At 46.0% G+C, this 22,314-nt stretch overlaps 1 protein-coding gene across 1 annotated transcript in view; it reads left to right on the plus strand.

Annotated features, from left to right (window-relative positions):
* ZNF652 (zinc finger protein 652) overlaps positions 1 to 16,555 on the plus strand; it is a 52,703-nt gene extending 36,148 nt beyond the window's left edge. Inside the window, exons 2-6 of the mRNA XM_042914767.1 lie at positions 1,970 to 3,132; positions 5,592 to 5,739; positions 6,118 to 6,233; positions 6,593 to 6,737; positions 15,770 to 16,555. Coding sequence (XP_042770701.1) covers positions 2,227 to 3,132; positions 5,592 to 5,739; positions 6,118 to 6,233; positions 6,593 to 6,737; positions 15,770 to 16,281 — 1,827 coding nt within the window. The 5' untranslated portion in view covers positions 1,970 to 2,226 and the 3' untranslated portion in view covers positions 16,282 to 16,555. The remainder of the gene's footprint in view (positions 1 to 1,969; positions 3,133 to 5,591; positions 5,740 to 6,117; positions 6,234 to 6,592; positions 6,738 to 15,769) is intronic.
* Positions 16,556 to 22,314: the final 5,759 nt, after the last annotated feature.

Raw genomic sequence — 22,314 nt, forward strand, 5'->3', positions numbered from 1 at the left:
TTTTACTGTCTCTCCTCCCTTGCTAAATTTGAGATAATTAGCATAAGTTTAACGTGATTTGTAGTAGCTTACATTATTTCCCTGGGTCAGAAGTTTTGGCACATGCAAAATAAAGCTAAGTAGAATTAAAAGCTACTGGGATCTTCCTGCTTACCTTATGAGGTATGAAATTTTGAAATGGGCAAAAGGTACGCGGTTTTATAGGGACAACTGAGTTGAAATTATTTTGGAGCGTCATTTGTCCATGAGCCGTGGGGTCAGGCAGGCCTGGGTCAAACACTGCTTCTCTAATGTAATGGGTATGTGATCTTAGATTACTTAGCCTCTCACAGGCATAACTTCCTCATTTATAACTATAAAAACGTACAAATACATCTGTTCAGATGTCAAGTAAAACATTAGTGGTGTTTATCGCCAGGCGTTTCTGAAATTCCACTGAAATGAAAGTAAAATCACTTTTTTTAAAAGAATACATCCATAAGGTCAAAGAAGACAGAAGATAGTCACAGAAGAATGACAGTAGTAGTTATGAGCCGCATATTATAGTCGTAATAACGTAAGAACAAATACTGATTTAACAAGCGGTGATCCAACTATTATTGGGAAGATGGAGGGAAGGTTGGGAGCAATAAGGTAAGAAAACTATAGTGAGAGACAAATAGTAATGTCTCAAACTGAAAAAAATCAAAGAAATAGAAATCCAGTCATATTTACAAACACGGAAGCACATCCTGGGGGGAGGAGGGGCTAATAAAGTAGTTGAATGGTTTCGTCTGTGGGGGATGGGTTTCAGAGAGGACAGAGTAGGCAGAGGGCTGCTCTTTCCATCATAAACCTTGCCGTGTATTTGACTTGGGCAGCTGTGCGTGCTTTTCCTTTTTTAGTGATTTGATTAAAAAAAAAAAAAAATTAAAAGCGAGTTTCAAAACCAGCCCCAAAGTCTTGTGGTGGCTTTCAAATAGAAATAATAACAAGCACCTTTACCTGCCAGCGCACAGAGGAGGCGTTCAGCAAAGGCTAGTTTCCTTCCTTGTGTCGACTGGACAGGGTATGTGTTTGCAGTAATATTCATGATTCAGAGATTAGGTGGTTGACTAAACAGCAATGTGAGGTATGTCACAAAGCAAATTCTGTGCCCTTCTAATTTTTTTTTTTTTTTAATGGACGGTTTTATTTTTCTTGGAACCATATCAACCCGATGGTTACTGTTTCTTAGAATTTAGACCTCCGTGCAACTGACACATGAAAAATTACCCAGCTCTTGAGCGCATCTAGTCCGTTCACCTAGAGGAGACTTAAAAATACGTAGCGACTTGGAAATGGCTCCAGCAAACCTGAATCCAGTAACGTCTGTGCCTAGATTAGACCGTATTGAAGGCCGAGGACATTTTCTGTCTCTTCTGGAGTTATGTCATTTAGCTGTTCTATCCTCCTAGCTCACTGCCAGCTTTGTTCTTTGAGCCCTCGCCGTGGTGGATGGTGGTGACCGAGGTTGTAAAGAAAGCCAGCCAGCATAAAGCTCTTGTGTGTTTCGCGTATGACACGTATTCTATAACAAGACTAAACGCCCTGTGGACAGAGACCGTATGTTCTGCCGTACCGTTATGTGCCGTAGCACCTAGCATAACGAATGCCATGCAAGCGTAGACACCCAGTTCGTCGTCCAACGTATACCCAACACCTACTAAGCGCCGGGCCCTGTGCGAAGCTCTAAAAATATCTCCGTGTACCGGACAGATGATGCCTCCCGCTGTCGTGGACTTTCCACTCTGACAAAATACGTGTCGGATTTAGTAAACCAGTAGCCCAGTAAAATAATGGCGCACGCGGAACCACTTAAGCAGGGTAAAGAATTGTATATATAAAGAGTCTAATCCTTTTCAGCTGTGTTTGTGGTATGATGTAAGCTCATGCTGTAAGAAGGAAATAGTGGTATCTGACCTTTTTTCCTCTTTGCTTTTCTTTGTAGATAAGATGCGCCAAGTCACTTGCAGCTGTCTGCAGAAGAAAATCCCTAGTGCTCTGCTCTTGCCATAATACCAAACCTTTCGACTTCTGCTTTGGTGCTGCGACACTGGAAGAATTGCACACGGGTCCCAGGAATACCCTTTTTCCATTTGAGTGGTTCTTCGTGGATGGAAAATTATTTGAGGCTTAACAGTTACCCTGTTTGAGCGCTCTCTCTCTCTCTAGTCTGAACTGCGTAATAAATCGGGCCACGTACCCATGAGCCACACAGCCAGTTCTGGTCAGGAGCTGGCTGAAAACTGTGCTGCGCGTGTAGCAGGAATGGCACAAGAAGAGAGCCGTCGTGGTCAAGCGCCATCTACCTTCTATCACGGTGCCAACCAAGAACTTGACCTGTCCACCAAAGTGTACAAAAGGGAAACAGGAAGTCCTTATTCTGTGTTAGTGGACACCAAGATGAGCAAACCACATCTCCACGAAACAGAGGAACAGCCGTATTTCAGGGAGACAAGGGCAGTGTCTGACGTGCATGCTGTTAAAGAAGACCGGGAGAATTCTGATGACACAGACGAGGAGGAGGAGGAGGAGGAAGTCTCTTACAAAAGGGAGCAGATCATAGTGGAGGTAAACCTTAATAATCAAACATTAAATGTGTCTAAAGGGGAAAAGGGTGTCTCTTCCCAGTCCAAAGAGACTCCTGTTCTGAAGACAAGCAGTGAGGAGGAAGAGGAAGAGAGCGAGGAGGAGGCCACCGATGACAGCAATGACTACGGAGAGAACGGAAGGCAGAAGAAGAAGGAGAAGACGGTGGAGAAGGCCAGCGTCACACAAAGGAGAACCAGGAGGGCCGGCTCCGTGGCCGCAGCTACCGCTTCCCCGACCCCCAGGACTACCAGAGGGCGTAGGAAGAGTGGAGAGCCACCTAAGCGGAAGAAGCGGGCCGCGAGGGAGCCCAAAGCCCCAGTCCAGAAAGCTAAGTGCGAGGAGAAAGAGACTCTGACCTGTGAGAAGTGCCCCAGGGTGTTTAATACTCGCTGGTACCTGGAGAAGCACATGAACGTTACTCACAGGCGCATGCAGATCTGTGATAAGTGTGGCAAGAAGTTTGTCCTGGAAAGTGAGCTGTCCCTTCACCAGCAAACAGACTGTGAAAAAAATATTCAGGTAGGTTTCATCACCGAGAGGGCAAACCTTTCAGGATACAACCTGGCTGTTCAGACTCACCTGGTATCTGCCCAAGAGAATAAATACAGTAGAGGCTGAAGGGACAGTTGTCACCGATTTCTCTTTTTAAAAGCTCCTTCCTGCTTTGGTCTTTTCAAAACCCAGGCTTAACGTTTTCTTTCAAAAGCATTGCATTTAACTGACGCTGGACTAGTGGGAAGCCAGGTACGTGGAAGGGGGATCTGTTGTAGGTGATTGCCCAGGAGGTAGAGTCAACACCAACTTGGCACTGAGATTCGCTGTTGTAAGACATACGTAATGTGTCATTCGTTCTGGCATCTTCTCGGTCAAGGTGGGAGACACTGAGTCAAGGTCAGGAATAGAGAGAGGTCCCCTTCTGGGTTTGAAAGGATGCCAGATTCTAGTGCAGCTGATGGGGACAAAAACCGTAATGACTCAGACCGGTGAAAATGGAAGATCTCCAGGAGTGAGTTTGCTTTTACCAGTGGAGAGATGACAACATTAAATTTATCAAGAGGCTGAGCCCATGGGAATATGCAAACTTTAAACAGAGGCTGAGCTGGTTGAAAGTGTCGCCCGCCTGGCCGTAGGGTTACATAATGCTCCCGTACGGTATCATTAAGGTAACAGAGTGTGGTATCCAAACCAGGCTGGTGTCCTGAAAGGACGGTATTGTGACAGGTTAAGAGGTATGCTGATTATATTATGTTGAGCCGTATATTGGTTTGTACATGTGAATGCATATCGATGAATATTCATAAAAGGTAAGTCTGTTAACGTCTCCGCAAGATATGTAAAATACACATAAGTGCTGTGCTGCATTCAAGCTAAACTTCTTTTGAAAAGTGAAATTGTTCTGTTTTGGTTTGTTTCTTGGAGTGTGCTTGATCTGGAGCCCTCCTTCGTCTTCACTTTCCCGCTTGCTTTTGATCAACAGTTGAGATCATTGCTTTACTCTCAACAGGTTTTTAAAATATAAGTTACATTTGCTAGACATTCACTGCTTTTGATTCGTCGGCTGTGACGTCACCTGTTTCGCGCTTGCGCTTGGTAATGAAAGAAGGCTGAGTGGTGGCGCCCCTGCCCTCCCGTAGCTACCGTTGCCGTTGCCCTTGCTGGGTTGTCAACTGGTTCAGACCAAAAGGGAGCGCGACGCGATGCTGCACCCTAGGGGTCGGACTTCGGCTCTGTGATGACCCTTGCTGAAAGGTGTATCTTGATGTTTATGCAGTTGTGGTTTTTTTGTTGCTACTCAAATTTTCTCTACGAAGTTACAGAAAGAACGCATTTAGTACATCCTCCTTCTGTGACTTTCCTCGCTGTTGCTGACCATAAGGCATTTAAACTTGTGTTCAGGTTTTCTGGAATCTGCCGGAAGAGTTCTATTCACATTCCTGAAGGACACTGCTTCGTTCATACGTGTAGATCCTAATAATCCTGGCGACCCAGGAAGAAGTAAAAATCGAAACCCTGCCCTGCATGATGGCTTGGGGGTGGGGGGGGTCTGCCCTTTTCTCAAGCAGGTCCAAGCACAGGCTTATTTTTTACACTCAGAGTCCTTGTTTCCCGAAGTGATCGTGATGCTCAAGATCTTCATTTACAGTGAATAACTACTTGTTCCCTTAAATATCCCAGAGTCTGGTGGTTACCTAGAACATTCTAGGATTGTTTTGCCTTAACCAGAAATATTTTATTTTGATACGCTTTATGCGTGGTATTCTAGACTATCCATGATTCGTAATACGAGGAACTGAGCACTGTCGGCACGTGTGTTTCCTATAGATGCGTGTACGAGAGATCTGGAGCTGGCCCTAAGGGGGAAGGAGGTTTAGGAGTTACAGAAAATTCTGCCAGAGGGAAACGTTTAGTAGAGTAAATGAGATAATGGGAAGATACAATAAAATCTCAATAAATTGTGTGAAGGGAGGCTCCAAATGCATTCTTTAAGGTACAGAAACATTGTTACGCTTCCACAGATCTATAACCTTTAATGTGTGTTTTATCTTGCTTTTATCTGTGCTGCTTTAAAATTAGTTTGTAATCTCTGGGAAGCACCTGTTACCTGCATGCTGACTTACGTGTAGGAGACAGATGCTCTTCGTAATTCATTTATTTTTAAAAACTTGGTTCTTCTCGTTGGTACTGTACTAATTTGCTAAAAGCAGTCGAGTCTTCTGTATGAGTGGACTTCCCATTTCTTTCCGTCTTCCTTTTTGCCATTGTTTTTGTACTCCCGACGTGTGTCTAAAAGATGCGTCTTGGAGAATAGGACATACAGAGGTTGGTGTTGGCATCCGGACTCCTCGGAGGACTGGCTTCGGCTTGGACTCGGGCCCTGTGCCCCGAGTCTAAGGCATGGCCGTTTCGCGGGCCGGTAGGCAGCTATGGCTTTCTGCAGGCCCCCGTAAATAAAGATTATTTCTATTTATCCTGCTCAGTGTGTTTCCTGTAACAAGTCCTTCAAGAAACTCTGGTCCCTTCATGAACACATCAAGATCGTCCATGGGTATGCAGAAAAGAAGTTTTCCTGTGAAATTTGCGAGAAGAAATTCTACACCATGGCTCACGTGCGGAAACACATGGTTGGTAAGTTCTTCCTGCTGCTTTTCTCGCCACCCCCGTCATTTTCCCTCGTTCTTTGGTGTGTTTGACGCGTCGGATTGGGCAGGATCTGAGGAACGGCCTTGCCGTAATCGAAATCGGTTCTGACTCGCTGAAACTAAACGCGCCGTGTCCCCCATGAGTCCCCGAGGCGCAGCGTGCGCGGGGTAGGTAGCCTTCCGCACCCGGGCTTCTTTCCAACGTCGTGGCCTCTTCCTCTCTTGAGAACGTTGCTGCGAAGGCCTCACTAATTAAAGCGTGGAAGGTTAAGATGGCACGATTACCTCGCAGTAGGAGCGGGGCCTGGGCCACTTTGAGCGGCTTGGCGGGCCCGTCGTGAGTCCGGCGCCTTCTGTGTTCCAGCACACACGAAAGACATGCCGTTTACATGCGAAACCTGTGGAAAGTCGTTCAAACGCAGCATGTCCCTCAAGGTGCACTCCTTGCAGCATTCTGGAGAGAAGCCCTTCAGATGCGAGGTAAGGGCTGTGCTGGGCCCCGGCCCTGGGGCGGGGGCGGGGGCGGGGGAGGGGGGGGGGGCGCGGTGAGGGAGGGGAGCGGGGGCCGCGGGCGCCAGGTGCCGCTTCTGACACCCCCGTAGCTCTCCCAGACTAGGGCAGCCCCGGGACTGACACAGAGCGAGTTGTTTCTCTTTCCTCAGTCATCCCGACAAGTCGGGTGTGCTTCGGGGATCATTCTGCAGAAGCCCTCCCTCTTGCTAATAACCGAGCTGCAGACATATAGCAGCGCCGCAGAGGGAGCCTCAGCGACCTCGTGGGCTGGGCCCCAGCGAGGCCAGCGAGCGCGGCTCTCACGCGTCTCCCCGTGTCCGCTGCAGAACTGTGACGAGAGGTTCCAGTACAAGTACCAGCTGCGCTCGCACATGAGCATCCACATCGGGCACAAGCAGTTCATGTGCCAGTGGTGCGGCAAGGACTTCAACATGAAGCAGTACTTTGACGAGCACATGAAAACACACACTGGTAAGAGTTCCCGGGGACCGGTTGGTCACCACCTGGGCGTCTGTGCACGTAAAACCCGAGAGCACACGTTCGCGTTCTGAGTGCAGATCCTCCTTGAGATAAGCCCGGCACGTGGAAACACAGACGTGTCGTCCTGGGAGACTGGGCTCTCGTTAACTCCGTTCGTTTAAAAAGGGAGTGTCTGCCAGTGCCTTTTACCCGTGGGTCCCTCCAAGGCATCGACGCTTAGGGCACAGGATTCCTGAAATTGTACGCCACTTATTTTGTGTACGTGCGTTTGTGCTTTTTTAAGGAAAGGGTTCCGGACCCTTAAAACACGAAGGCCGCCGACTGCTTTAGATCAAATACTCTTTCAGCTCGCTTAAAGTCTGATTGGATTGGATTTCCCGAAACTGACCGCTTTTCAGGAACCTCTCCCGTCAAATGAGCTTAAGTCTTACTTTAACCATTCCGTGTTTCTAGGGGTGTATGCTTCCTAGCACGGATGTGAATCTTATAAGCACTTGACCACCCAGCCCGCAGGGACGCACGGCATCAGTGTATCTCAGCCTTGACCGGGTATTCTGGGGTTAGCAGTCTTTGCACCGATTGAACAGTGTGAACCACTTTCCGGGTTTCTAAATAGAATCTAGTCACAGGTTTCTCTGTTCTGTTAGTACAAAGTGACAGAGCTAGAAGGAACCACGGGATTAACTTGCTTAGCGCCCTGCTCGTTTGGCTCGGCCAGTGGTGAGGAAACTGTCCTGGCCGGATCACTGTAGTGCGCATTTTTCTGTCAAAGTCCGGAGAAGAACGCCTGCCTGGCTTCTTTCCCATTCAGAGCGACGCACCCTGCGATTTTAAGGATTAGTCTAGATGAAGAGTCACGAGAGGATTTTCATGAAATAAGTTACATCCCAAAGAGTAACTTTGAAGCCCAAGCGAATGGGTGGCAGGATATATCAGAGTAGTTAACAAATTCTCCTCTTCTAATTTGGTGGCTCTCAGATAGGCTCCTAGTTGTAACTGAGTCAGTTTTAGGATTCAGTTTTTTGTTGGAAAGCAGGAAACTGTGGAACTACGTGGAAAATAAGCTCTTGGGAAGGCAGAAGCTGTGTCACATTCACACACGATGCCTGGGACATAGCGGGGGCCCCATAAATGTCCCACGATTGGAAGGAACCTGGAGCCACCAGTGCCCTCTGCCTCGCGCCCCTGCTCTTCTCTTCGTGTCTTCTGGGCCCCTCTGTCCCGGTTCCGGACTCACTCCTCCTTCTGCGGTTCTTCCTCTTTCTTCCTTCCCCTCCGTCCTTCCTCCTCTAGGCCCTTAAATGCCCGCAACACGAAACAGAGTGTGTATTTTGTGATTAACTTATTTGTTGAATAAAATTTTGTGTTGAATGTTCTTTGACCAAATAGGCAAGTTCAGCATTTCCTGTTTCTTCTAAAAAAAAAAAAAAAAAAAAATACAGCCACCTAAATTCACTTAAATTTTTATCCCTCTCATTAAAAGAGTAGTACATACTTCTTAAAGTGTATTAGAAAATGTGAAAGTTGAAAACAAAACAAAAATGATCATCACTGAAAGACCATGACTGTTAACATTTTGGCATACATTTAAAAAAATTCTTTACTTTCTTAACACACGTATAGATAGATCCTGCGCATAAGTATTTATGTGTTCGTGTGTATAGTCATAAAACAAAAGTTGGGTCTTTATTGTAACCTACTTTGCCTTTTTACTGTGTTATGTCGTTACCAGTCATATCACTTTAATGGTTGTGTAATATTCCTCCTGGTAAATTTGCTGTAATAATAGCCATCATTTGCTATGCACATATATGTCAGGCACCGTCTAAAGTGCTTTACATACGTTACCTCATACAATAAATACAACTTTTAACAATAGTCCCATAAAGTAAAAGATGTTGTTTTCTGTTTTTTTTAGCCAGTTCCCTATTGGACATTTAGATGATTTCTGTTTCCAACTTTTCTACTCTTCTAAATAATACGGTGATAAACAACTTTGTGGTTAACACATCCATGATTATTCACTTAGGGTAAATTCCCGGAAATGGGATTATCAGGGCAAAGAGACGTGCACGGTCTTAAGACGTGGTATGTGTTGGAAAATAGCCATCCACATACACTGTCACTGGCTGCGCCTGAAAACACCCATTTCCCCAACGCTTTCCAACGCTAAATAAAATCATCACTGATTTGATAGGTGGAAAATGGTTTCTTATTGTAATAATTTGCGTGTAATTAATTGCTAAGTAAGAGTGGACATTTTTTCATGCACTTGTTGAGAGTCAGTTTATTTTCTTTCCTGAATTGCTTGTGCCTCTTCTGTATTCACCTTTCCATTGCAGAGTTTGACTTTTTTTTTAATTGTTTATAATAGCCCTTTATATATATTTACATATACTGGACCTCGTTTAACACTAATATTAAAATACTCTTCCCTGGTTTGTCATCTGCCTTTTAATGTTGTTCGTGATACCTGAGCTGGGAGAGTAGCTGGTTGGTGGGGTGGGACAAACCTGGCTGTGCCGTTCACTCCCGTGGGGCCTTCCATGAATTATGCAACCTCAGTGGGTCTCTGCTTCCTTGGTATTAAGTAAGGATGACAGGAGTACCTGGAAAATACAAGGAGAAGGGTTAGCACTCAAGAAGAAAAGGGATAGCTCTTTTAAGGCTGGGCAAAACCACATTTAGAGTGTGTTTTATTGGGGATTAAGGCCATTGCAGGCACGGACATTGCTTGGGCTGTTTCTTTGCAGTTAAAGAGACTTGAGGCAGATCTTATCTAGGGAAGCTGGCCAGCCCTCAGGCAGGGTTTCCTAGGGTGGTGTGGACATGGGGTGAGTTCAACATGGAATAATTGCTGATTCTCCTCGTACCAGGCGCAGCACTAAGTGCCTGGCGACACAGGGATGAGTTGAGACCCGGTTTGTGCCCTCAAGGAACTGCCAGTCCAGGGACAGTGCTGATGATTGTGGTGTAGTAGTAATAGTCGTAATAACAATATAATAATAATAATAACAGTCCTAATGTGGCACTAAAACGCGTGGAGCGTCTGCTACGTGCTGGAGACTGTTCTAAGCTCTTTCCTTGTATTTCCAACTTATCTCAGTAACCTACTATTGTTACCTTCAGTTTTCAGATGAGGAAACTGAGGCTCGGAGATCACATAACTTGTCCAAGGCAGTCTGACTCCAGAGCCACATATTTAACGGTTCTGATATAATTTAACGTAGCAAGTAATCAAATGGGGGGGGTGTGCAGGGCCTCGTGAGGGCAGACAGCACCATCCCAGAGTCTGGTTCTCAGCTTCCAGAATGTGCCCGTGTACTCCAGCAGATAAGGATCAGAGGAACTGATAGGTGCTAAATAGTGTTAATGATCTATAAACAAAACCGCTGATTTATTAATTCACAGTGAAAAAGCTGAGCGGCAGGTGGCTCAGAGCTCTTATTTCTTTGGCCGTCATGTTCTTTGCCTAAATAAAAATCTATATCGGAAGCTAAATTATCAGAAGATTGGTAGGAATGGGGAATTACAGGAGAGGAAGGTAATTGAAAGATCTTAATAGTGAGTACCATATGTCATTGAACCTGATTGCAGCCATCCCTCGTAAGACAGACTTCATTTGCACACTGCTAAGAAAATGTTGCCAAGTAAAAATGCCACACCGTTGATTGTCGGGTGTGTGTCCGTTTCTGAGATGCTGACATGCCAGGGCACGCATGTCTTAATGTCTTAAAGTAACACATAGTTGTTCATAAACATCAGTCAAGAACCAACCAGGGGCGCCTGGGGGGCTCAGTCGGTTAAGCGTCCGACTTCAGCTCAGGTCATGATCTCACGGTCTGTGAGTTCGAGCCCCACGTCGGGCTCTGTGCTGACAGCTCGGAGCCTGGAGCCTGCTTCGGATTCTGTGTCTCATTCTCTCTCTGCCCCTCCCCCACTTGTGCTCTGCCTCTCTCTGTCTCTCAAAAATAAATAAATATACAAAAAATTAAAAAAAAAGAACCAACCGAATTGTGGGGGGGCACCTGGGTGGCCCAGTCAGTTAAGTATCCAACTCTTGATCTCAGTTCAGGTCTTGATCTCAAGGTCCTGAGTTCAAGCCCCGCGTTGGGCTCTGTGCTGGGCATGAAGCCTACTTAAAAAGAAATAAATAAAAATTAAAAAAAAAAAAAGAACCTACCAAATTGGGCTCCTGTAGTGAACAGGACTGAAACATCCCTGGGTTCACAGGGCTTGCAGTGAGTCTAGGGGGCAGACACACGAGGCACCACACTGGTTCGCTGATGAGAGCACAGCAAGTACGCGGAACTAAATGAAGTTGGCTAGAGTTTGGGGGACAGGCACAGCCTGGTGTGGAGTGTGATGAGACGTGTTACTGGAGACCAGGTGCCAGGTCTCACTCACACACACACACACACACACACACACACAAACACACACCCATAAGACGTGTAAAAACGTTTGGACTTTATTCTAACGACAGTGGGAAGTTCTTGAATGGCTTTGAGCAGATTGTGACACAGCTCTTGAAAGTTCTCTCTGGCTGCCTGTGGAGATTGGGCTGGAGGGCAGGGAGCGAGAAAAGGGATGGCGAAACCAGTCAGGTGGCTATTGCAGATAATCTAGGGGAATGAGGGTGAGGATACGGACTGTGGTAATGGCAGTGGGTGAAATGAAAGTGATGCACCAGGGAGGTGAACTTGGTGACTGATTGGATAAAGGTGGTGTGCGAGGGAAGAATCAAGGGGTAGTCCCAGGTTTGGGTCTTGAATGCCATTTGTCAAGATAGAGAACGGTGGATGGAGGGGCACGTTTGCTAGGCAAGATAATGAATTTAATTTTGCACTTGTTAGGTTGGTTTTTGTTTTTTTTTTTTTTTTTTTTTTTTAGCATTTATTTATTTTTGAGACAGAGCGCATGAGCGAGGGAGGAACAGAGGGAGAAATAGAACTTGAAGCAGGCTCCAGGCTCTGAGCTGGCAGCACAGAGCCCAACATGGGGCTCGAACCCGTGAGTCGTGAGATTATGACCCGAGCCGAAGTCAGACGCTTAACCGACTGAGCCACCTAGGCACCCCTTGCACCTGTTAGTTGTGAGACCTCCGTGGGACGTGCAAGTGGAAATATACCCAGTAGGCAGTCTGTAAAAAAATGGGTTTAAAGCTGAAGAGAGAGATTTTAGGCCACACACATCGATCTGCGGGTTTCTGCTGCTGCTCAAGGGTATTCATACTAAGCAGACTGGAAACCAGATCGCTTATCCCTTTGAACAGTGCAAAAGGCCACCAGCTAGCCAGCCCAATTCTTGTTCTTTCCTATCTTCCATGTAGATTCTCTGCCTTCATTTCTAACGCCCTTCCTTCACACCCATTACAACACTGCTTCCTCCAGTCGGGCTTAGCTTTTTATGTAATAGGCCTTCTGTCTAGATGTATTTGTGTTGAGATACTTTTCTGTTTGCCGTGTTGGACTTCGCTTTAGCGTGTCTTCCGGTCACCCATATACCAGCTCTTCTGCAAAGTGGGACGTTGTGCAGGTGGCCGCACGCACATAGTACATTTTGATTCTCCCTTATTTCAGCCTCATTTTCATCTTACCCCGAGGTCTTCAGGAGACCTTCCCATCACTCATTAGCACAGTTAGTTGGGGCCGGATGAGTAACGAGAGTTAGAGGCAAGGGGGATTGTAGACTCACGTCTGGAACAACAAATGTGGAAAATGTGGTAGGACTTCAAGAAATGAATAGAAGATTACTAAGCAATGAAAAGGACCCATTGAAATGTGATCCCATAGATTTGTGGGAGGCGGGTCCTAAGAGTTGTGGGCCCTTTCTATGGCAAACCATTACAGCCTAGAGGACTACACGTGAGAGATGGCTAGAGAGGTCCAGGATTCGATCCGGAATGGAGCACACAACAGAAAGTAAGCTTACAGTGAGGATATGCTGTTTGTGGCGCAGGGTCTAATGTGCCTAAAATGTGGTCCGTGAGTCAGGTGGACAGCGTTTGCTCAGAGTAGACTAATAATTCAAAGAGTAAGTCCTTTGGCTTTGTTTCCAACCAGCTTTTGGGAGCGAGGACTAGTTCTGGAGAGTCCAGGAGGGAGGGAGGGGCCCAGGGGGGTTGAAAGGTTGTCAAACAGGTGTGCTTTTAAAACATTATATTATGGGGCGCCTGGGTGGCGCAGTCGGTTAAACGTCCGACTTCAGCCAGGTCACGATCTCGCGGCCCGTGAGTTCGAGCCCCGCGTCAGGCTCTGGGCTGATGGCTCGGAGCCTGGAGCCTGTTTCCGATTCTGTGTCTCCCTCTCTCTCTGCCCCTCCCCCGTTCATGCTCTGTCTCTCTCTGTCCCAAAAATAAATAAAAAACGTTGAAAAAAAAATTAAAAAAAAATAAAACATTATATTATGTAAGTAAGTGGCGTTTATTTAAGAGAAACAGAATGTACACATAAGCATAAAAAACAAAACATCACTCATCAGCGCATCGCCTCCGGGTAATCACCGACATTTGTTGTGGTTCTTTCCATATTTTTTCTACAGATGTTTTTCACCAAAAGAGGGTAATACCGTGTGTGCATTCTCATTTAAGTTGATTGTTTTACTTAATAGAGTGTGGATTCTCACGTTAGGAATTTGAATTCTACAGCTTTATAGTATTTGTTAACGGTGCTGTCCACTCAGATGGGTGCGCCATATTGATGTAATGAACCCCATTTAAACAGAGAATTTGAAGTCTTTAAGGTAGTTGGAGGAAATGGGTTAAAATGAAAGAAAACAAGTTGGTCTCCGAACTTACCCAGAAAGTTGAATGTGGATCACAGAGAAGAGCCTAGCAGTGGCAGCCATTGGATAACGAAAAGCTGAAAGATAAGAGGAGTATGACGTCAGAAACTAGTGCTGGTGATTAGAGACAAAACTGATCCCTCCTGACTGCCCAGCCCGGTCTCTTGAGGAAGCAAGGAGAGTTCTGGCTTTCACAGAAGGAGGGTAATGGGAGAGGTCAGTTCTCAAAGGCAAAGATAAGAAATAAGGACTACAGGGGCGCCTGGGTGGCTCAGTCGGTTGAGTGTCCAACTTCGGCTCAGGTTGTGATCTCACGGTTGGTGAGTTCGAGCCCCGTGTCGGGCTCTGTGCTGACAGCTCGGAGCCTGGAGCCTGCTTCGAGTTCTGTGTCTCCCTCTCTCTCTGCCCCAACCCCGCTCATGCTCTGTCTCTCTCAAACATAAATAAACATTAAAAAAAAAACACTTTTTAAAAAAAAAAGAAATAAGGACTCCGATACGGGTACAGAGGTGTTCCCTCCTTGTGTACAGAGGGGTCCCCAAGCGGAAAATGGTAGGAAAATAACATTCCTCCGTGTGTGCAGGGATGCCCAAAGCTCCGTCACATGAAGGGCTGTGTTTTATGTGTCGAAAGCACACCCTGGAACCAGACTGCAGGGTTTTAAATCCTGGCTCTCCTCTAGCTGTAGAACCCCGGGCAGCTTTCTTAATTTCCTTATCAGTAAAACAGGGATGATAACATAGCTGCCTCCTACCCAGGTCTGTCCCTGGGAGGATCACCGAAGTTCACAGACGTGAAGTGATGGGAACGGTATCAGGCACACAGGAAGGGTCCGTACACCACAGCTATTTATACTGAGTAGGGCGAGGACGCTGTTGGAAACGAAAGGGAGCCGACCTGAGCTGAGAACAGACTCTTGTAGCAGGAGTTACAGTAAAGGCACAAGCTCTGTACTCTGAGAATTGGTGAAGGAATTAGTAAATACAAGCATATGTCCGCTGAAGGGCACACACACAGGTACTCAGCACGGCGTCCGCATGAAGTGATTGATGGATGTATGCGTTCAAAACCTGTTCTGTTTCCCCCTATGGCTTGGGTAGAAGGGTAGGCTGGCAGCATGGAACTGTGTCGTCATCCAGAGGAAGTGAGGAACCCTAAAAATCAAGCCCTTATTTCTCCCCTAAGTGCCTTGACAGGGAATTTTGTTTCCTTTTTTAAAAATGTTTATTTGTTTTTGAGAGAGAGACAGAGAGAGACAGAGTGTGAGAGGTGGAGGGGCAGAGAGAGAAGGAGTCACAGAATCTGAAGCAGGCTCCACGCTCTGAGCTGTCAGCGCAGAGCCCGACGCGGGGCTCGAACCCACGGACTGTGAGATCATGACCCGAGCTGAAGTCAACCCGGTTGAAGCTCAACCGACTGAGCCACCCAGGTGCCCCAATTTTGTTTCCTTTTTGACTCATCGGCCCCATGCTTCTCATCCAGGGCCAGGACCCCCTCTCAGCACCCCCACACACCCACACACACACTCATGGACATTTGGAAATGATGTAGGGACAGTTTTCATAGAATCTCTTGGGAGCATTTAGTGGGCTGGCACCGGGAACGCCGTAGGCTCTTCGGGTGGGCCAGGCGGTCCCACATGATGAAGAAGTTGTCTGCGAAAATGCCAGGAGCTCTCCCCCGGGAGCCACGGCAGCGGGGGTTCCCCGGGGTGGGGCAAGCCACCCAGTATTTTCCAAGTCCAATACCAAAAAGTAAGCCATATGCTAAGGATCCCGCGCGAGTAGACACGAAGCGACTTCTGCGCTCCCCAGGATGTTGTCAGCAGCCTTTCTTCTGGTTGGAATTCAGAAATTGCTAACTTGCCTAAATGTAAGAGGCAGAGACGCGTCCGCGGCCTTAGCTGCTTTGAGCACAGGAAAACGATTTAAACGGTTCTTCACGTCGGATGTGAAGGATCACTACCGTAGATTTTTTTTTTTGGGGGGGGGGATTTGTTGTCGTTTTTGTTTTTTCAACCAAGCCCAGATGGTAGGTTGCATGTAAGTTTTCCTCCTATCCGCTCTTACTTGTGAAGCCCCAACTTTGGGAGACCCTCTTAACGCCTCTTAGGCTATAATAACATGCCGTACGGGAGCGATGTGGTGGTGATCTCCTCGTTGAGTACGAGGACTAGCGTGAGCACGTAATTACCACCTAGTATGTTAATCGTTTTCTTGTGTCTGTGTTCATCTCAGGAGAGAAACCCTTTATCTGTGAAATCTGTGGCAAAAGCTTCACCAGCCGCCCCAACATGAAGAGGCACCGCAGAACGCACACAGGCGAGAAGCCCTATCCGTGTGATGTGTGTGGCCAGCGGTTCCGCTTCTCCAACATGCTTAAGGCCCACAAGGAGAAGTGCTTTCGGGTGACCAGCCCCGTGAACGTGCCGCCTGCTGTCCAGATCCCACTTACGACCTCCCCGGCCACCCCAGTTCCTTGTGTGGTGAACACCCCCACAACGCCCACGCCCCCGATCAGTATGAGCCCCGCGAGCACTCTCCCCCCGCGGCCCATCCCGCACCCCTTCTCACACCTCCACATCCACCCACACCCTCACCACCCGCACCACCTTCCTATCCCTCCGGTCCCTCACCTCCCGCCGCCCCCAGCTCTCTTTAAGAGCGAGCCTTTAAATCACCGAGGCCAGGGTGAGGACAACTTTCTGCGGCACCTGGCAGAAAAGAACAGTTCAGCACAACATCACTAACATCCGTCTCCTTAAGTGTGTTCTCCACGAGCTGTGTGCCCGTGTGTGAGTTTGCAGAAAGGGAGCTGGTGGGCATTTCTGTAGCTGCCAGACTCTCCTCAGCCTCCACCAAGAGCTGTGTCATTGTCTTGGGGAATCGACACATCCAAGGGAATGAACGAGAAGACCGCCTTGCGCTCCCGGAGGGAACTGTCATCTAAACCAGGGGAACCACCGAACTAAAGCCCAATTCGCTTGCATTTTCTGGTGGACTTTTATAAATTTCGAATACTCAGACTTGTGGAATTTTATAATTTCATATCAGCTGATGAGGTATGCTTGCTTTTCTATCCCGGGCTTCTCCTCAAAGAGGGGACAGGCCCGGCTTCCTTTGTACTAATCGGGAAGGCTGTGAGATTAATCCAGAGCATTAATTGTATCACTGTGTATCGTAACCAATTCTTTTCAGCTTTTGGCGCTGGCCTCCGAATCGAGCCGGCCGCGTTTCACAGTATATCAAGCATTATAGAGAAAGACAGAAATTTTCTTCTTTGTGTAGCTCTCCTAACGCACTCTTTATTTTACTACAGAAATTATTTTAGAGTTTTTGTATAGACTTCTTTAGTAGTCTGTTTCTAAAATGAAATGTATTTCAATAAGCGGTGTAATTTTTTCAGTGTAGCTGGGCCTATGTTGTAAAATAGAAAAAAAATTTTTATAATCATCAAAATGTGATTCTTAAAGACGCATATAACTTCTATAGTTCAAAGTTATTCCTACATCCGTACAACTCAAAGGTGCTTCAGAGACTAGATGCATCCGGGAGGGTCTCCAGACACCAGGTCACTGCAGAATGAGGTCTTGCTTTCAGAACTTGGCGTAAGTCCTTGGCAGTTTTTAAATCTCTGCTTCACCCTCAAGCATCCGTCTGTCGGGCTCATTGACACGCTCCTGTCCTCCGTGTTTCGTTTCGTTTGGTTGCCGCGTGAAGTGGGATGATTTCATTTGGTCACTGCGCTAAGTGGGGTGATTTGCAGGGAGCTGGACCCTTTCCAGGGACGTCCCCTCACGCTTGCGTGTTCGAGAAATCGGAGTCCAGCTGTTCGCCGTCAGGAGGAGGAAGTGATGGAGAATCATTCTCCCTCACGTCTGCGTCTCACTTTCCCCAGGGCTTGTTTGTGTCCAGCCGATGGCACAACCAAATGGAAGTCTCACGAGACACTGCTCGTTTCGAGGCTGCTGTATTTTTCTAGAATTGTTAGGAAAATACGAAATAGTACACTAAAATCACAAGCATGAATGATGTTGCTGACAGTAGCTGAGAAGTTTGGATGAGGACAGATTTGACTATGAGTTTTTAAAATGTCTGTTCAGCTATGGATCCAGCCACAACTTTGAGCTGTCCTAACACAGTTTAAATCGTAGCGAGGGAAAGAAAACTGCCTATGTTTTGCTGCCCTGTTCTCTGCAGATAATTATGCGACAGACAGCGGTGTTCCCAGGTGGTGAGGGGAACATCTCTCACCACCTTTAAGATGGGTTACTTTTTCGAGTGTGGGAAGTTTCGAAAGAGCACGTTCATTCAGGAACTTATATAGGAAAGTCTGAATAGAAGGGCTAACATACTGCTCATACTTAACTGATCAAATTTCTTCAGACTCCGTACAGCTAAAACATATATATATATATATATATATAAATCTCAGAGAACTGAGTTCCAAAGCTGGGTCTGCTTTCTTTCTCTCTCTCCCTCTATTTTTTAATCTTGACATTTCTTCAGTTCCTCCCCCACCCCCCACACTGCCTCGGGCTCTTAGATCATTGCCTAAATAAGAACCCTGGCTTTTATTTATTTTTTAACTTTTAATATTAAATGTGCAGATATACTTCAAGCACTTTTGTGGCTGATTAGTAGCTCTGTGGTAGGAAAATTTGGAACTCTTGATGGAGGTCAAGTCCCTCTTTTTAAAATATCACATTCTCTGGTAGCTTTTTGGTTTAAAATTTCCTCATTTTTTTCCTTCTGATTATTGCCTTTTGCCTTCTGTAATGAGCATAGGAAGATTTTGGAACGGGGCAGAAAAGTATCTCAAGATCTACTTTTCTTCCTGTTTTTGGATGTAATTTCTAAAGAATGTTATTTTAAATATTTGCGTGCATTTTTCGGGCACCCAGGTACCCAGACCATTAAGGAAAATTAATTTCTTGTTTGTGATTGTCATTTCTTTCGTGGCTGCGTCCCCTTACTTACTCCACAGTCTCCTTTACCTCCCATGACAAGTTTCTGGGTGGATCTACACCTTTATGTGGACATACCGTTATTTAATGGCCAAGCCTATGATATTAAGATGGTTTTTTAAAAGATGTAAATCGCAGCTTAATTGGTTCTAGTACCTTATTTTATTCTAAACAAATTTACGGCATTCGGTAGCAATTCTGAATTCTAGACTTGAGACCATTAAATCAACCATTTTATGAAGTGTACTATAATGAGACACTGGAAAATTCAGGTCGTCATATTTGATTTTTCATTCAAGTGAATATAGCCATAAGAAAATACCTACTTACATAGGAAAACCAGTATGAAGCAAATAATCACCACCACCCTTAACAGAAGCAAAAAAGGATTTGTTTTTGTTTTGTCTTTTGAATCAGCACTGTCACACGACACCGTTCCTAGTGAAATGTATTGTGGAACAATCTGGAAACTTCTGATTGTTTTTCCCCCTAGATGGGTATACCTTCCTTGACTCGGGATTTGTAGTCTTCAGGAAAACTGCTCAGCACATAACGATTCCTTATCAGTGTCATATTACACATAAACAATGAGATGCATTAAATAATATTCACGACGTTAACGCTTCTGAATATGAGAACTGCAGGATTAAGCCTTAAACATATATGTGCGTCAGGTGTAACATGCTTCAGACTCCAACTCAGGGTTGGAAATTTGATTGGGGTCCTTCACTAAGGTAAAAGTTGCATCCTGTGTGTTCCCTCCAGCCTACAGTACAGCACCCCGTGACTTCTTCAGAACTTCATGCCCGTTTGCTATCTGTTTACGAAGAAAAGAACCACGGAGGAGTTTGAGCCCTTAGCCCTCATCCCGTCCTTAGTCTGCTAAGACAACAAAGGCCACCTTTCAGCGTCCTAGCGATACCCAATTGAGGTTGTTTCCCATTACTTAATTTCACTGTCTTCAAAGGCTTGTTTCTTTCTTTGGTAGGGTTAAGGCTTACTTGAAGAAACTTCCCAAGGACTTTCTTGAGTTGACATTGCCTTCCTCCCCCCCCCCCCCCATTCTTATCTCATAGATTTATCATTCAGATATAAACTCTTCCTTAGCCTTAATGAAAGGCTGCTTGCTGCTTTCTCAAATGGAGTCAGGGAGACTCAGACTGAGTTAGACGTTTTAATTTGAAGAAAACAAGGGGAGCAGTTTAAAGGCACGTGGCTTCATTTCCACATCTATTTGTGATTTGATTCTTATTTGTAGCGAGCAGGGAGTCTCCATCTAAGACTTTACCGTAGTTCAAAGAAATCTTCACAAATCAGCCACGTGTCTTTTCACGGTCTATCACTTACATTCATTGTTCTAAATTAATGACGGAGGACGGCATTACCATGGTTGTCTTTTTAAAAACTACATTTGCTGAGGGGCGCCTGGGTGGCTCAGTTGGTTGAGTGACCGACTTCGGCTCAGGTCATGATCTCACGGTTTGTGAGTTCGAGCCTTGCATCGGGCTCTGTGCTGACGGCTCGGAGCCTGGAGCCTGCTTCCGGTTCTGTGTCTCCCTCTCTCTCTGCCCCTTCCCCACTCATGCTCTGTCTCTCTCTGTCTCAGAAATAGACAAACATTTTAAAAAGATTTTTTTTTTAAATAAAAATTTAAAAAAAACTACATCTGCTGGAAGCACCTTTTCATTGTGGCCAGAATGCTCCCTGTACCTCGACTGCCCCTAGTGTACTGACCGAAGGCGAAACACGCTAAAGAGATGCTTGTCAACTTCGAATTTTCTACTTCTCGACATTTTTTTCAGTCCTTAACGTTTGTTACGTGGATATGTGCGTTTCGTTTAATTTTTTATCTCCCTGGAAGTTTGAAATTTTGAGAAGATTGAGCAGAAATAACAATCTGTTGCCGATGATATTTATTTACCCTACCTTGCGGATTTCAGTCAGTGAAGCAGAATGGTGGGTCGGATTTTATTGTACCAAAAAAAAAAAAAAAAAAAAAAAAAAAAAGGATAAAAAGTTAGAGAAACTTCTGTGTGAGCTACTGCCTAGAAGAGACAACTCGTACTACATCGCCGATCCACACGATGCACATTTCCATGCTGTTCTAGACTGTGGGAAGTACTTAGTGGAAAAGGGGATACGTTCCATTTAAGAAGTGTATCAGCTGTTGTACCACGACAAAACCCAGCTCGCTTGGAATTCCTCAGACTATACGATTGAACAAGTAAATACCGGGTTTTAATTGCCCGTTGCCTAAGTCCGGATAGGAAATTCCCCCCAAAAGATCATTTTTTTTCAGGAATGAAAGGTCATTAGCCACTGGAGTTAGTGGCATTCTTATGCAATAGGAACATTACCACCCTGCTTCGGTCATCTGTAGCATTTGTACTAAATGATGATGGCCTTCCAGCCCTGGACGCTACCTCGATAAAGCAAACCAGAGATCCTCTCTCCACTTTCTATGGAAGCCATAAAAGTTGCCATTAGTATGTCCACTTTCATAACACTGTACTTTTATACTCTCCCGACCTTTTATAGACTTTGTGACCGGACCTTTTTGTCCCAGAGGATCGGTTTTGCAAGATTCAAAGGAAAAGCAAACTCCTCGGTCATCCCAGCTTTGAAGCCTTAGCTTCAGGGAACTCGTTTAAAGAACCAGATCGCGTACCACTTACCGAATTCTTGATCTCGGTCAAAACTGTTCGGCCGAGAGGCAGCTCCAGAAAACAGACTTCTCTCTCTGACTCCCTGTGTAGAAGCTATCTTGTTGTAAGAAACTACTTAACAAAGTGGATCTCTACTACCTTGTTACTCTGTGTGTCACTCGATGGAATATGTATTGTCACAGTGTTCCTGCGGTGGTTTTTATTTCCTCGTGACAGATCAGTGAGTGCACACCTCTCCCGGATCCCCCATTGTCTCTCTGAAGCTTCTTCACGCTCTCTCACTCACTCCGTTCCCGAGTGCCTTCAAAAAAGCCAGCATCCTGGAACATTCTTTTCCTGGTCTGAATCCTACCTCTGAATATCTCCTTCTGCTGAGTGTCGGAAGCCACCCTTGCCCTAGTTGGTTTGGCCCTGCAAACTAGCTGAAACCTTGGATGTGAACTTTGAACCTCTCCCTGTTCTGTTTCCCTAGGTCGCTTTTAGATCCCACTTCACGCTTTCGCTTCTGTCTTACGTCTTGACGCATTAACATCTCTAATGATGGAAGGTTTTACCCTTACCTCTCATTCGCTTTTCCTCTCACTGGAAACTAGATGTTCCTTTAGAAGTAAAGGTCACCGAGCACCTCTTTTGAACAGCTCCTTCTCATCATGGTCTTGCCAAACGGCACCCTCCCCCCCCCCCTTTCTGATTAAGGGACCCCGAGTGCTGCTGTTGCTGCGTCCTGCTCCTGCGTTGCTCTCTCTGTCTTCCAGGAACATTCCGGAAGATCGTACCCATCATTTTAGTGTAGTCCAATTACTTTAAACTTGCTCTCTGGGTTTATCAGCGGCCCTTCATGGATGCCTGTCTCATCCGCCTGTCCCTCAGAAACGTCCAGTTCCTTTCTTTTCCACTGGCTCTCATCTAATTAACTCCTAAAGTATGACTGATGCATAACATATGAAGGATGGAATAAAAAGCGGGTTGCAGTACGTTCTCCGTGTGATCCGAGCACCTTATCGATAAACCGTTGTTAACAACGGGCCGATCTTTCCCAGTCAAAGCTGACGTGCGCGGTGTCGTGCGGGTCTCTCGTTCCCTGTTCAGTTCTCCTCCCACACCGAAAACAAATAGAACTCTGTACGACGAGGAAACTCGGTTGCATTTT

This window comes from Panthera leo, chromosome E1, assembly GCF_018350215.1.
Source record: "Panthera leo isolate Ple1 chromosome E1, P.leo_Ple1_pat1.1, whole genome shotgun sequence".
Classification (NCBI taxonomy): Eukaryota; Metazoa; Chordata; class Mammalia; order Carnivora; family Felidae; genus Panthera; species Panthera leo.